General features: G+C 46.1%; 1 protein-coding gene across 24 annotated transcripts in view; it reads right to left on the bottom strand.

Moving 5' to 3' along the window:
* DYSF (dysferlin) overlaps window positions 1-16,416 on the bottom strand; it is a 232,013-nt gene that overhangs the window by 202,680 nt on the left and 12,917 nt on the right. For all 24 annotated transcript variants that reach the window (XM_053587263.1, XM_053587273.1, XM_053587276.1 and 21 more), the window contains exons 2-3: window positions 3,503-3,558; window positions 2,502-2,593 (exon numbers count right to left, since the gene is read on the bottom strand). In XM_053587263.1, the coding sequence (XP_053443238.1) occupies window positions 2,502-2,593; window positions 3,503-3,558 (148 nt within the window). The remainder of the gene's footprint in view (window positions 1-2,501; window positions 2,594-3,502; window positions 3,559-16,416) is intronic.

The following is a 16,416-nucleotide window of genomic DNA, read 5'->3' as shown; positions in this document are numbered from 1 at the left end:
CCCTGACAGTCTTTAGAGATTGATGAATGTAAGTTTAAATTTCAATTCAGTTTAAGTAAAATTTAAGTTTTAATTGCTTGAAATCCAAAATTGAGATGTGTTTAGAAAACTTAAAAATTACATCCAGTAGTTATATCAAAAAGAAGTTTCTGCTAAATTGGTAAGTTTAGTGAATTAGCACTTCAGCATTTCAATGTTTGAGAAACTGATATCCAGCAAGCTGGCCCTGCAGTCAACTGGTCTTGCGGGAACTGTTGTTCAGGGAGCCAGCTGCCTCCCACCAGCCAGAGGACACCCACAAGAGCCCCAAGATTCAATACATCCTGCCGCCAGGTAACTTCTGACCCACAAGGATAGCCCATATGTGTCCCCAACCCACTGTCACCCTGAGAGCCAACCAGGCCCTTGAATTGATCAAAAATATGTTCATAGCTCCTGCTCTCATCTTGCCTTCCTGGTCTCAGAAATCTCCCCACAGGGCCTATAAAAATGCTGAGTAGGATAATGAAAATGAAATGTGTGTTTCCTCTGTGTGCCCTGCAGTAACTGTCTTGTCTACCCCTAGACTAAGCTCTCAACTCCAGCATCATCAGGGGAACCGAACTCTCCAGAAGGGCCCAGCACCCACCTGAGGCTTCCAGGGGCCTCTGAAAGGTGCAGGGGGCTCAGTGATTGACATGTCCATCATGTTTTAAAAACCTACCCTCCAATCCCCACTCCACCACCACCATCACTAGACTTTAAGAAAACTGCTCAATCTCTTGGAGCCTCAGTGTCCCCATCTGTAAGGATTAGAGTGTACAGTAGTACCTAACTGATTGAAAAGTTCTTGTATATAAGACTCAGGACCAACCACTTGGCTAAGCTTTTGGCAGGTATCAGTTATTATTATCCTTGGCCAGGCCATAGAGACATCCCCACCACTGGCAGTCCAGCCCCACTGCTCCCTTCTCAATGAGCCACACATGCCATAAGACTGGGTCCCACCTGTAAGACCTGCTCCAGACTGCCTTCCACACACACACTGGACACTAGAGCATCCTCCCCTTCTCACGTCTTCATAGCCTCCCCCTGCCTCCAAGTCAGTCTGAGTGGCCCTCCTTCAGGAAGCCTTCGAGGACTGCCCGGTGTCCAGAGTTGCTCCTCCCTGACCTGCAGGCTACTATTGCTGCTTGTCAAAAGCTGCCTTGTCTTGCACAGAGCGTCTGTGCTAGAAGGCAGCTTGGCCAGAATGATTCCAACCCCTGCTCCCTGGGCAGGTGGGGGCTGCTGAGGTCCAGAGCTGGACAAGACGGGCCCAACATGGCCTGAGCAGAAGGCCTGGGCCCCACACCTTGCAGTCCCACCTTTGGAGGGCCCAGTGAATGTGCTCCAGCCTCCCACACATATCACACTGTACACAGCCATAGAGGGACATGGACCTTGGGGTTTTCTTCCAAGCTTTTAAGATTTTAAAATTTCCAGGTGCTTTGCAGCCTAAGACCCTCATAAGCCTTCCTTAGGTTCCTGAATCCTCCTCTTCCTTTCCCCTGCTCTTCTCCCCCAACCCAGGGAACATGGGCTTCCAGGCCTCAGACACCAGCTAACCCAGTTCCCAAACAAAAGCTCCCCTGCGAGTGAGTCACAGAACAGAAAGCCCATGGCTGGAGCTTATGCCAAGACCTCAATAACTAGCACAAGCAGCACTGGATACAGCATACCCTGTCACACCTGCAGGGGTCTCTGAACACCCACAACATCCAAAGTACATCACATGCATCTCCATGACTTGTGTTTTCCAGCCCACCGACACCCACAACCAGCAGGCAGGTCTACCAATTTGCAGATTGGCCTGGTCCTGCCCACCCCATCCTGTACACAGCCCAGGAGGTCAATGGCAAGGGAAGGAACCCATTTTCTGCCTAGAGAGCCTGCTTTTGACACCATAATTTTGCTCCTCCTATTCCCCCCACTAGGAAACCATCTCCACCATATGCATGAAATAACTCAACAGAAAATCCAGCACAGGAAGGTGCCCAGTCAAGGTTAGCCAGGCTCTGACTTTTAAACTACAAATCTCACCTCGAGTGCTACTCCCACGAAGCCTTCCTCAATAGCTCCCTGCTGCTTTGCTAGTTGCTGCTTTGCTTTTCCTGCCTGCCTCCTGGAGGTGTCACTGCCCTCACCAGCCCAAACCGGGCAGGGAGAGAGAGCCTGCCCCAGAAGCCTCTGGGCTGCAGCAGCCGGAGGTGAGCCTTCCTGCTCCCTGGGGCACACATACTGTCTTGGCAAGTGCATAGACACCTGATTCAAGCCCATCTTCCCTCCACTGCAGGCTGGGCAACTCAGCTTTACCCACAGCTAAGTTCCTGAGGCCATAGCCACGCTTCTCCTAGCACTACCATGGGGTAGAAAGGCAATCCTTATAACGGCTGAATTGAAATCCCAGCTCTCTGGAGCCCAGATTCTGCGGTCCACATGCACCTGCACCTTCAAGCCACAGAGTCCCCAGCCCACCTCACCTGTTCCTCCCCATCGTCTCATGGTCTTTGACCACCACGTGAAGTTCAGAACCCTGGTCCAGGGGGATGCCTTTAAGGTCCCACTCAAAGCCCTGTAAGAAAAGGAGAAAAGGCATCTTAACCCATGGCCCCTAGAAGAGACTGCACTTGGTTCACCCTCATGCCCCTAAAGCACTGAATCGACATCCATCAATGATTCTAGAGCTTGGGTGGAAGGATGGACAGATGGAAAAAGGGACGGATGGATGGATGAGTACCAGAGCTCCAGAGTCTCAGTGGTAACAGAGCTAAAAGTAAAAAGGGAGAGAAAGAGGGCAGACTCTCATAGCCCCCTCTCCCAACTCAATTCCAACCCACCCCTAACCAGGACAGGAACGGGGCTAGGAAAATGCCAGGTGACCCTGCAGGATTCCCAGGGACCAAGATCACTGTGTTCATCCAGAAGCCAGGCCCCTGGTGGGCAGCATAGTTTAGTGCCACTTTCAGTACTACCTACCGACATTGAGTAGGCCCAGCCAGAGCAAAGGCTTCCTTGGGCATCCCCCCCACCCCATCCATGTAGGCAGCCAGAGCTCGCAAGGGACCACCAGGGAGCCCTATTTTCAGGGAGGTGACTGAGGGGACAGAAGCCAACAGCCAGAAGAGGACCTGGTTAATCAAGGAGGGCTGTGGGAAGAGGTGAACTCTGGGCAGGGAGAACAGCCTGTGTGAGGGAGACAGGCAGGGAGTCCTAAATACACTCCATAGGTTAAGACAGCTGAGAAACAGAGACAAAAAAATCCCTACTCCTCTCCATTTACTTGGCCGGCCAGGCCACAACCCTCCTCCCAGGTCCCTAGAGCTAGGAAGAACACTTAGCTGGCACTCTGGGCCAGCAGCCCCTCCCCCCTCAAGGACACCACTGAGAAAGCCACCTTCTCCACAAGTCCCCTAACTTGTCCCTGCAGAGACAATGGCAGCAGAGAGAAAGAAAAGGAGGGAGAGTGAAAAAATTTACAGACCTCATTCCACACGGGGTTCACGCTGTTCTTGATGACTTTGGTTCTCTTCTTCACCCCTGCAAGAGACACAAAAGGGAAAATGGAAGGACACATCAAACCCTGCCCCTTCCTCAGAAGCAAATTCAGTTTCTGAGACACACGCTTCAGCTTAGCCGTCAAGGGAATTCTCATAAAACCAACAAATTCCCTGAGAATCCCACCAGTCTCCAATGAATGCCCAAGGCCAATCACACAACTTCTGTCAGCTCCAGAATCAGGAAACAGCCAATCAGAAAGATGGTTCTAAAAGAAAACACTCAGGCAGACCCTCCTTAATGAGTTTGTTATTGTTAGTCTTGGCTCTTTAAAGTTTTAAAGAGTCTTGGCTCTTTATTTTTTTTTAATAAAGTGTTTTCATTGTAAATTTTCTGATTCTAGAAATAAATAGTCTTCCTAGAAAATAATGTATTTTCCTTTTGAAAAGCACCCATCTCGGGCAGCGCCTGCGGCTCAGTGGGCAGGGCGCCGGCCCCATATACGGAGGGTGGCGTGTTCAAACCCGGCCCGGCCAAACTGCAACAAAAAAATAGCTGGGCGTTGTGGCGGGCACCTGTAGTCCCAGCTGCTCGGGAGGCTGAGGCAAGAGAATCGCTTAAGCCCAGGAGTTGGAGGTTGCTGTGAGCCGTGACGCTACGGCACTCTACCGAGGACAATAAAGTGAGACTGTCTAAAAAAAAAGGAAAGAAAAGCACCCACCTCCACATACTGTACCATATGGGATTTCCTTTGTAAAAAATGTTCAGAATAGGCAAATCCATAGAGAGAGAGCAGATTAGAGGTCTCCGGGGGCTGAGGCAGAGAGAACATGGAAGGGGGGAGTGATTGATAAATGGGTGTGGAGTTTCTTTGGGGGGTGATAAAAAATGTTCTAAAATTATATAGTGATGATGGTTGCACAACATTGCGACTTACAACCCATCTAAATCATACACTTTTAAATGGTTAAAGTGAGGGATTGTGTGGTATGTGGAATTTACCTCCATTAAAGCAGGATCAACCTTCCCCTCTGAAGTCTTTGAGGGGTCTGCCTGAAGCAGCTCTGTCTGACTGGTGAGGTCTGGCTAAGGGAATGCAGAATGGCTTTGGTGTAGACAATAAGAAGAACACAGTTATGGCTAAGACCTGACCCACAGTGTCCCAGAGGATAAATAGCCAAAGTGCTTTCTCTGGAGCAGTGGGCATGAAGGGGTGAATGCCTACCCCAGTGGAGCAGGACAGGTGAGCCTGGATGGAAGGGTGACTAGGGAGACTCACCGGGAGATCTCCTGCTAGAACAGACCCTGTGACTCTGAGTGGAGAGATCATTTTCATAAAAGAGCCCACAGCTGGGAAGAAGGGGCCTGGCTTGCAGCGGATGGTCCTTTGCTGAGCCAACAAGTGCATTCCTCTCTCTGGGCAATCCACAAAACAAGGAGTTTGGACAGAGCTTCTGGTCTCCATTCTCAAGGGACCACCAAGTGGACTGACAGGCTGGACACCCATCTGCGCACAAAAACCTACTGACAGCCTGAGAGGTGGCCTCCTGCAAAGTCAGTCCTACTCTGCCGGATTCCGAGCCTGGAGTAGAGGAGGGAAGCAGTGAGGGGGCAGGACACAGCAAGGGATGTGGACGGACTTGGAGAAGAGAAACAACAGGGAATGAGCACAGGGAAAGGACTGTCCGTGAGGAGGAGGTGGGGACTCAGGTAGATTTTATGGCAGTTATCTTGAAAACAGTGTTCAGCCTGCTGAGTCCCCTCACCAGGGGGGACAGGGGAGCTCCCAATCCCCTCTCACTCCCAATAGCAAATCTCTGATGCAGGAAAAGATCACAGACTTTAGACTCACAGACCACAGCGGAACACTTATGTTCTGTGATTCCTTAAGGCAAAAGCTCAAACTTTTTGATCACAGGATGTCACTCTTAAAAATTATTGAGAACCCCAAAGAGCTTTTACTTAGGTGGCTTGTATCTATTGATTTTTACCACATTAAAAATTATAACTAAGGCATTTAAAAATATTAATGTAAAAATAACAAAATAAGCCAAATAAATGTTAATGTAAGTGACATCTCTATTAAAAAACAACTGTAACTTCTAAAACAAAAGAAAAAGAAAGAAGACACTGTGTTAGATTTTTGCAAATCTCTTTATTGCCTGGCTTGATTATCCTGTCTACTCCTTTCACACTGTGGCAATATCTTGTTTTGATTGATGAGGAAACTCCAGCTGGATATTTAAGTTGGAAAGGGAGGTGTATTTTAATAAACTTTCAGATAATTGGGAATATTCTTCATTGATGCTACAATGCAACATCTGAAACTAGATCAATGACCATTTTGTGCTCTGTTACATTAAAATTATTGTTCTATCTTGCACTTTGAATGAATCTTACCCATGCATGATTTTGTAATATCTACATGCGTCATTTGGAAAATTTTTGTTCAATGAATTATGTATGTCTTCCAAATGTGGACACATTTCATTATACAATACCAAAACAAAATCACATTCATAAGTATCACCATCAATCTCATCAGGAAAATCTTTCAGTACTGGGAAGCTGAAAGATACATGTTTTCTAAAATTCCATTTTCTGGCTAAAAACTCAAATTTTATGATTGGCAACAAATGGCAAATATCAGCCATTTTCCTTGAGGTGGCAGGCTCATTCTTTGTTGGGGTTTTTTGTTTTTTGTTGTTGTTGTTTGTTTTGTTTTGTTTTGGGAGAGGGAATTTTGAGACAATAGTCTCATTTTGTTGCCCTGGGTTGAGAGCTATGGCATCATAGCTCGCAGCAACCTCAAACTCTTGAGCTCAAGGGATCCTCTTGCCTCAGCCTCCTGAGTTAGCTATGACTACAGGGACCCCCCACAGGTCCAGCTAGTTTTTCTACTTTTAATAGAGACAGGGTCTCACTCTTGCTCAGGCTGGTCTCGAACTCCTGAGCTCAAGAGATCCTCCCAACTCAACCCCCCAGAGTGCTAGGATTGTAGGTGTGAACCACCACACCGGGCCTCACTCATTTAAGAGATTATCTGCCAAATGCCCAGGTCTGAATAACCATAGTTTGTCAGTCATTCTTTCAAGTAAAAATGGTATTCCATAAGAAAAAAAAAAGAAAGAAAAGTGACTAGTTCAGCTTGTCATTTAAGCAGTCACTCAGGTGCTTTCCCTGGTGACAATCACTATTTTTGACGTATAGCAAAAGTGCTCTAAACATACTTCCCATTTCATCCCATAACACATTATAAACACATGTACTTGAGAATTAAAATTAATAATTTTACTGCTTCACCAAGAACATTCTTAAATAAAGCCAGTTCTTTTTTTTTTTTTTTAACTGTGAGTGCATGTGGTTCTAAAAATACAGTGACAAATACAATTTGGTGCCAAGGCCTTTGATTAACATTAAGGCACCAGTATCATTTCCTTCTATTGCTGTTGTGCCAATAGTGAGAATATCAGCACAGTGAAGAAAAGCACGAGCATCTTAGTATAGTTGTGACCTTTCTGATGTCCTCATTCAGTCTTGAGGACTCCCCCAGGGTCCATGTACCATGCGCTAACAACCTCAACAGGTTCTCAACCTTCCTAATGCCGCAATGTATTTTCATTGTTAAAAAGGGGTCGCCACCCCCAGGTTGAGAACTGCTGTCTTAGAGGGTCACGCCTGTAATCCTAGCACTCTGGGAAGCCAAGGTAGGAGGATTGCTTGAGCTCAGGAGGTGGAGACCAGCCTGAACAAGAATGAGACCCTCGCCTGTAGTCCCAGCTACTCGGGAGGCTGAGGCAAGAGAATCGCTTAAGCCCAGGAGTTGGAGGTTGCTGTGAGCTGCGTGAGGCCACGGCACTCTACCGAGGGCCATAAAGTGAGACTCTGTCTCTACAAAAAAAAAAAAAAAGAATGAGACCCTGTTTCTACTAAAAAGAAAAAAAGAGAGAGAGAGAGAAATTAGCCAGGTGTCATGGCACACATCTGTAGTCCCAGCTACTCAGGAGGCTGAGTCAAGAGGATCACTGAGCCCAGGAGTTTGAGGTTGTTGTGAGCTATGACACCAGAGCACTCTAACTTGGGGCAACAGCATGAAACTCTGTCTCGGAAAAAGAAAAAGAAAAAAAGAACCTCTTAGGGGAAACACTTAACATTTCAGCTTCAGTTTCCTTATCTGTTAATACCTACCTTATAAGGCGGTTGGTGTGAAAATTAAACAAGCTGGTATGTGTGAAGTGCCCGGCAGATGACATGCTCATTAAATGTGAGTTCACTTCCCATGCCCTCTCCACTGGGCCCCACTCTGATGCGCGAACTCCTACCAATTCTTCCACACCTAGCTCAGTTGTCCCTCCCTGATAAACTCTCTCTGATTCTCTCAGACAGAGATGGCTGTGTTCTCGCTTTTGTGCTAAGAAAACACCAGAGAGCAGTATGACACTGTGTTTAAATGTCTGTCTCCCCAACTAGGCTGTGAGTTTCAGAGGGCAGACACCATGCTCTACTCATGTTAGTAACACTAGTCCACAGTGAGATGCCCAGTAATTAGATGCTGAATGAATGGGGGTCCTTTTCTTTCCCAGTCGGTTGCAAGCTCCCTTCCTCACGAGACGATAGAAGCACTGTTCTCCTGTTCTCGGGGAACACCCTAAGACTTCATTTATGGTATGGCTCTGTGTCAATGGGTGGGGAGAACGAAGGGAGGCAGGATGTGGGGGAGGTGTCCTGGATGAGGCACCACTTATGTTCTCAGTGCAGGCTGAACCACTTCCAATCCTCCCGCTGGCCACATCAGTGTGGCTTCAGAAGGGGTTAGACCTGTGGCTTTGGAGCTATTCAAATAACAGGCACTACTAAGTGACCTGAGGAAAGGCTCATAACCTTTCTAGGCCTTGGTCGCTAGCAATAATAATAATTGATAATAATGAGTGTCTACTGCATAGGGTTTTCAGAGGACATGAAATGTGAGCTAAGTGTCCACTTCCCCTCTTCCGTCACAGGTCAGCTTCCTGTGACCTAAAGGAATAACCTGGAAAATTCCATCTGCAGCCTCTCTGAGTTGTGTACTCAGAAACTCATTTCCTGATGCTCCGGGCTTCATGAATTAAGCAGGATGTGTGTGCCAAGCCCTACGCTAACCATGTTTTAATAATTTTCCACTTTCTACCTTCTCCAAAGATAAAAAAGAACAAAAGCCCTCTCTGAGATTTTACTAAGTCCTGGTTAAAAAGACCAACTCTGGGATCCTCTGGATGACACTAAGGGAGGGATCATGACAGGTGCTTTCCCAAAAAGGAACAAGAAAGAAACAAACATTAACCCAGCACAATTATGTGATTTACAGAAATCAAGTAAAAGGAAGACATAGTGATAGTTACATGACAGTTCAGAAAACAGTTCCTCCTCATGGATTTAGACGTGTCCTGTCCCCAGTAATTCACTTTGGCCTTGAGGGACGTGGCTATATGTGTGTAATTTAACAAACCTGATAGTTACAACAGAAGCAGGAGTGCCCAGGGCTCATGCTGGGAGTCAGGGGAGAGGACCATGCCCTCTCTCCAGACTGCTCTGCAGAACGGGAACCGGGAGGCATCTGTGAGAATCATGATGAAATCTGGGTGTCCCCCCAGACTGACTGACTCAGCCCATCACAAAGACAAACACTGTGTGATTCCACTCATATGAGACACCTAGTGTAGTCAAAATATTAGAGACACAAAGTAGAAGGGTGGTTGCCAGGAGCTAAAGGAAGGGGGAGTTCCTGTTTAATGGGTACAGAGTTTCAGTTTGCAAGACAAAAAGGGTTCTGTGGATGGATGGTGGTGATGGTTGCATAGCAATGTAAACGTACTAATGCCACTGACTGTATGCTAAGAAATGGTTAAGGTCGTCAATTTTATGTTATATGTATTTACCACAATTTAAGAAAAATAAAGTCCAGGTGGGAGATGGTAAAGACACAGGCGGCAGTGCTGGGATCTACTGGTTGGAAAATGGGGAAGGTAGAGGCAGAAGATGTCTCCAGGTTCTGACGGAGGCTCTTGGGTTCTGACATTGGGACCACTCACGCAGAGAGGGAGTGGAGAGAGGAAAGGTTCATAACATCTCATAACCACCCAGAGAGAAGAGGGGAGATGGAGTGTTCTGGACTCCCAGAGAGCTGCACATAGCTGCTTCTGCACATAAGTCTACTCTCAGAAGCTGGAGGGAGCTTCAGATCCTACAGGCAGCCTTAATGCAGCCTTTCATTTATTCCATAAATATTTATTTTTTTAATTTAATTTAATTTAATTTAATTTTTTTTTTTTTTTTTTTTTTTTGCAGTTTTTGGCTGGGGCTAGGTTTGAACCGGCCACCTCCAACATATGGGGCAGGCGCCCTATTCCTTTGAGCCACAGGCGCCGCCCCCATAAATATTTATTGAGGGCTTACTTTGTACAAGGTACTCTCTGACATCCCTATTAGAACACCTATAGGACAAAAAAAGTGATAGAAATTAAAAGCGTCAGCAGACAACCCAAGGGAACAGCAAGGGAAAGGAGAAAAGACAGCCCTGGTTTCCAGTGAAGAGAATTCTGCCTCACTTCCCTTGAAGGGTGCACGTCCACCCTCTAACAAGAAGAGGAGGTAGACTGATTACCCTGGTACCGGCCTGCCATCTGCATACACCCAAGAACTGAGCAGCACCTCCCTCTTCATCAGCAGAGCACGCTCCTCACCTTGCCTCAAACACCTCCTGCCCCCTCTGTCTAAACCCCAGCTGAACCACAGTCCAGGAAAGCAATGGCCAGGAAGGGCAGTGGACCATGGTGGAATGCGCTCTGACAGGGGTAGGCTTTATGCTCAAACGGCCAATTAGAACTCGAGAAGATATGTATATACAATTTTTCCTTGTCAATTAACAAACAAAAGGAACTGGCGAAGATACTGTGAACACCTCTGACTAATAGATTGATAGTTTAATTACAATTAAGAAAAAGACAAACATTCCCCCACCTGAGAATAAGCAAATTAAAAAGTAATTGAGTCAGAATAAATACTAATAAGTAATAACAATGAAATATTACAAATACTGTTTAAGCCTTCAGAAATTAACTAAGATTTGCATGATAAAAAATGCTTTGTGTTAGCAGAATTATAAGAAAATAAGCCCTCATGAACTAAAAATATGATCACATGGAAGCAGAGATGGAAAGATAGAAAATAGAGACTGGGAAGGGGGGAGAAGAAAGGATGGAGAGAAGTGGGTTAAAAAGGTACAAAGATACACTTAGATAAGGCCAGGTGTGGTGGCTCACACCTATAATTCCAACACTTTTTGGAAGGCTGAGGTTGGAGGATCACTTGACGCCAGGAGTTCAAGACCAGCCTGGGCAACATAGTGAGACCCCATCCCCTGCATCTCTACCAAAAAAAAAAAAAAAAGGTAAAAAATTAGCCAGTAGCCCCAGCTATTTGGGAGGCTGAGGCAGGAGGATCACTTGAGCCTGTGAGTTCAAGGCTGCAGAGCTATGATTGTGCCACTCTACTCCAGCTTGGATGACACAGTGAGACCCTGTCTCAAAAAAAAAAATTATACAGTTTGATAGAAGGAATTAATTCAGTGTTTTGATAGCAGAGTGGTGAGACTGCAGTTAAGCAAAAAGACCCTGAATTGATCACTATGAATTATACACACGTAGCAAAATTGTACCTGTACCCCAAACATTTTACAAATTATTTCTTAAAAGGAAAAAGAAAAGAAAAGAAGCCCTCACACTTGGCTGATAGGAGTGTAAAGCTGGTGCAGACTTTCTGAAGAGCAATTTTGAAAATAGAACAAAGGCTTAAGTATATCTGTAACCCCTGACACAGCAATTCCACTTCTGGTGTTTACCCCCCTAAAAAAAATTAAATATGAGGGCAAAGATTTAGTCACCAGGATATTCCTCACATTAACAGCACAACTGAAGCATTGGATATAAATATAAAAAATGTGATGTAAGCTAAATATTCATCCATGGGGTGTTGAGTAAATTAACTACAGTGCATTCATATCATCAAATACTATGCAGACATTTTAAATGATTGTATAGAAGAATATTTACTGACATAGAAAGATGGCTCAGGTTTATTTTTAAGCAAAAATACAAAGATGCAAACATTTGGGAGAAAAACATGAGATTGGATTACCTCTAGAGAGGAAGGGAGGGGGATGAGACCTGATGGAGAAGTGCAACAAGCAAGGTTCTGTGGTTCTTGGCCTGGGTGATATTACATGGGCGTTCCCTTCAGAATTTACTTATTAAAATATGGTTTCTCAACCTTGACATTATTAATATAGTATTTCAGACCAAATAAATCTTTGTTGTGAGTGTCGTGTGGGGGGCTGGCCTGTGCACTGTAGGTTGTTCAGCAGCATCCCTGGCCTCTATCCATTAGATGTCAGTATCTACCCCCATCCCTACCTCCCTGGCCACACCCGAACACCCTCTGCACCCCTCTTCTCCCCAGACAGTGGCAACAAATAGAAATGTCTCCAGACATTACCAAAAACCCCTGAGGGACAAAATTGTCCCCAGTTGAGAACCCTTGCACTAAATCATCCATTTATATTTTACATACTTTACTTACGTGTTAAATTCCCTTTTAAAAAAAGGGTAAAAGGGTGGTGTCTGTGGCTCAGTGAGCAGGGCACTGGCCCCATATACGGAGGGTGGTGGGGTCAAACCTGGCCCCGGCTAAACTGCAACCAAAAAATAGCCAGGCATTGTGGCGGGCGCCTGTGATTCCAGCTACTTGGGAGGCTGAGGCAAGAGAATTGCCTAAGCCCAAGAGCTGGAGGTTGCTGTGAGCTGTGACGCCACAGCACTCTTCCAAGGGTGACAAAGTGAGACTCTGTCTCTAAAAAAACAGTAAAAAAAGAATCTTGTAGTAAACATGTCAAATTGTCAACAGGTCAATTTAAGTGGCAGGATTTGAAGCCATTTTTTTACTTTTGCCTTGTGCCTTCTATAATTTGTCTTTTTTTTTGTAGAGACAAGAGTCTCACTTTATTGCCCTCGGTAGAGTGCCGTGGCATCACACAGCTCACAGCAACCTCCAACTCCTGGGCTAAAGCAATTCTCCTGCCTCAGCCTCCCGAGTAGCTGGGACTACAGGCGCCCGCCACAACGCCCGGCTATTTTTTGGTTTGCAGTTCAGCCGGGGCCGGGTTTGAACCCGCCACCCTCCGTATATGGGGCTGGCGCCTTACCGACTGAGCCACAGGCACCACCCTAATTTGTCATTTTTTAATAGTCTTGTGCAGTGGCTCACGCCTGTAATCCTAACACTCTGGGAGGCTGAGGCAGGAGGACTGTTTGAGCTCAGGAGTTTCTGACCCCCTGAGCAAGAGTAAGACACTGTCTCTACTAAAAATAGAAAAATTAGCCAGCTGCAGTGGCACACACCTATAGTCCCAGCTACTGGGGAGGCTGAGGCAGAAGGATCACTTGAACCCAGGAGTTTGAGTTGCTGTGAGCTAGGCTAATGCCACAGCACTCTAACCTGGACAACAAAATGAGATTCTGTCTCAAAAAAAAAAAAAAAAAAAAACACCAGACAGCTGTTTTCAAAGTTTTGATGTTTAGAAAGCCAGGTTCAGGGCAGCACCTGTGGCTCAAGGAGTAGGGTGCTGGTCCCATATGCCGGAGGTGGCAGGTTCAAACCTAGCCCCGGCCAAAAAAAAGAAAGCCAGGTTCAGAGAGCCCAGTGCACCTATAGGCCATCTGCCCTACACAGGTAAGTCAGGAGTGTTTCCTGAGGACAGGAGACCTCCTTCAGATGGTTCAACAGGATCCCCCTGACCCCTGCCCAAAATCTAAAGACCCCTGGAGATGGGAAGGGAGAAGCTGGAGAGACAGTGGGAGGAAGAGACACCCGATGGGGGAGGGAAGGGTCAGCACTGACTCCTAGGTTCCTGCCTGATGAAGCAGGGCAGAAATTCACCATGTGGGGCATACCACATCCCCTTCAAGGAAATAAAATATTCATGCTCCAAAGCAACAGGGATCTGGTTTTATTCCTGGGTGCACCTCCCAGCACCTAGAATAGCAGCAGGCACATAGTAGTACTCAATTAACATTTGTTCAGTGAACTAAATGCATGAATAGAGGGATGTTAATAATCAGATTACAGGACAGAAAGTGGGCAGGATAAAGAGAAGTACAGATGAGTAAATTATTAGGAAATTAAGCTGCTTATTCACACAAATCGTCCGTCAAAAATATCTATCATAGCTCGGCACCTGTACTCAGCGGCTAGGGCACCAGCCACATACATCGGAGCTGGCTGGTTCGAACCCAGCCCAGGCCTGCCAGACAACAATGACAACTACAACCAAAAACTAGCCGAGCGTTGTGGCCGGCAGCTGTAGTCCCAGCTAGTTGGGAGGCTGAGGCAAGAGAATGGCTTAAACCCAAGAGTTTGAGGTTGCTGTGAGCTGTGACACTATGGCATTCTACTGAGGGGGGCGTAGTAGGACTCTGTCTCAAAAAAAAAAAAAAAAAAAAATCTACCATAGCCCAGTCACTCAAGTGTTTTTGGTGAGCTAATTAATCAATCAATACAAAAACAAAAGAATGAGTAGTATTCCTTAACAGCTTCTGCTCTGAGGTCCTCAGACTAGGAAGCCAAAAAAATGCCCTCAGAGTCCAGCCCCCCGAGCTCATAGTCTATTTTGGGAGGCAGGTCCTGAAATTACATCCGAGGCTGGAATGTTCAGGGAGCAACTGCAAGGGAAGTGGGGCCAGCCCGGAGCCATACATTTTGAGCTGCATATAGGAGCCAAGCACACTGTACAGGCTGGCTTCTCCACCCTATACCGCTTACAGGCCACATCACTGTCCCCTCTGTGCCATGAGGGAGTTGGGCTCAGTGCTTCCCAACTCTGATTGCACAACCAAAACACTCGGAGATTTGTCTGAAACACCTGTGCGTGGGCCCCACCCAGAAAGATTGAGCTTCCCAAGAAAAGTGGACAGAGAGGTTGGCAGTGGTCTTTTTTAAAGCCCCCCACACAATTCTGATGTGCAGTCAGAGTTGAGTGCCCCAGTCCAGATGCCCTGTTGGTTCTGAGTCTGGTTCTAGTGGCTTCTCTCGCCAAGCATAAGCTCAGCCCCAAACTATACTGGAAAATCCCTTTGTGGGGGAGCATAATGTCACCTGTCACCACATCTCTGAACAATTTTTCTCAGGGTGTGGCTCCAAAATACCCTGCATTGGGTATTCGTTAAATGCTGACTCTTAGGTCATCTTCCAGACCTGCTGGGTCAGAACCTCTAGGGATTAGAATCCAGAAATCTGTTTCTCAAGCACATTCTCCAAGTGAAAAGACCACATCCCAGACTGAGCAAGGCTCCCAGGCACCTCTGGAAGATGGCTAGAGGCTGGACCAGCAGGGCCACAAATGATAGAGAGCAGCACTTGTGCTCAGAGCTGGAACGTGCTGATAAATAAAGAGGACAGGTCACTATTCTCAAGGAATTCTGATATCCTAAGCATGGAGCTTAGTACTAAGCAGAGGCTGCTGAGGTTGTGCTAGCATCCCTAACAAGGTGCTCTTGCATCCAGAGAGGACAGGATGATAGCCAGGGGAATCCTGGGTGCGTTCCTGGGGAAAGTGGCATTGCAGCTGAGCTTTGAAAGACAAATAGACTTTGAGCACTTAGAGATGTTACATTCTGTTATATATACAGTATTTTAGTTTTCCAGCGGACTTATCGGTGTAAATAAATAGTAAGGCCTTGCGAAGAAGGAATACAGAGATTTGGGAGGACAACAGCTGCACATGCTCAGTACCTGCACCAGGGCAATGGCTAAGAGGGCCCTGTGGTCACCCACCTGTCTCAGTGGCAGTGCCCACTCCAAGTACTGGTAGTTTTCTGCCACAACCACGGATTTGAGCACATCATTTAACTTCCCTGGGTTTCCATTTCCTTATTTGCAGAATGGTAATATTAGTGGCCACTATAGGACTATTACAGGACCAGTAAAATAGGAATGAACAGACCAAAAACAGTTTCAAAGCATCCAAAAACCCTACATTGATGTGAGCCCCAGGGTTCAGAGTCCTTAGGGAATTTTTTTACCACAATTCTTTTCTTATGGTTAAGAATTTTATTATCAAAAAATTATTGCATCTCTTGCGAAAGTTCAGATGTTACAGCAAGGTGTAAACACTCCAAAGATGGTGAAGAAAAAAAATAAAAAAGAAACAAAAAAAAGGAAGAAAAAAAGGTGTAGACACTCCACTTGAGGAAGAAGTATCACTTCTTCCAAGATTCCTCCCCTCCCCAGGTCTGGTCTTGACAGCACCCTGCCCACAAAGAGTGGCTGGGGTCTCTGCCAAGCAGGGTGAGGTGGTGGTCCCAGAATTTCTATACAGCAAAGGCCTAGACAGCAGCTGATGCCCTTGGGAGAACTAAAGACTTTGTCTGAAGTTTCTCTCACACAATGAGAGAAATCTCATTCACAACTATCAATGAAAACAGCAAAATTTTCTTAAATGTCTCAAGTCCCACTTTTTAAAAAAAAAGGAATAAATGTGAATTGTCCCATGGGAAAGAAAAAGCTACACATAGCTCTCACTTTGCCAAATTGTGTCTCTCATCTACGGTTATTACTTTGAGGGTGCTTAGGGGTAGGATTCAGATCATGGGTCCGAGCCAAAGCACCCTCTGGGCTCCCACTGTTTTCAAATCTCCTGAAAACACCAGCTATTTTCCCCTCTGCATTTGGCCAACTTTTGTGATGCACATATTAATTTTTCTTAATCCCACAAAGGCACTGAGGATGGCTCTTGGCTAAAAGGAAACCCCCTCTCTCTACTTATTTATCTTTTTCTGCAGAACTGGAGTCCTGACTCACAGCTATTGTTTC

Source organism: Nycticebus coucang, chromosome 4, assembly GCF_027406575.1.
Source record: "Nycticebus coucang isolate mNycCou1 chromosome 4, mNycCou1.pri, whole genome shotgun sequence".
Classification (NCBI taxonomy): domain Eukaryota; kingdom Metazoa; phylum Chordata; class Mammalia; order Primates; family Lorisidae; genus Nycticebus; species Nycticebus coucang.
The sequence above is the reverse complement of the archived record's forward strand: the minus strand, read 5'-3'. Positions and strand labels throughout refer to the sequence as shown.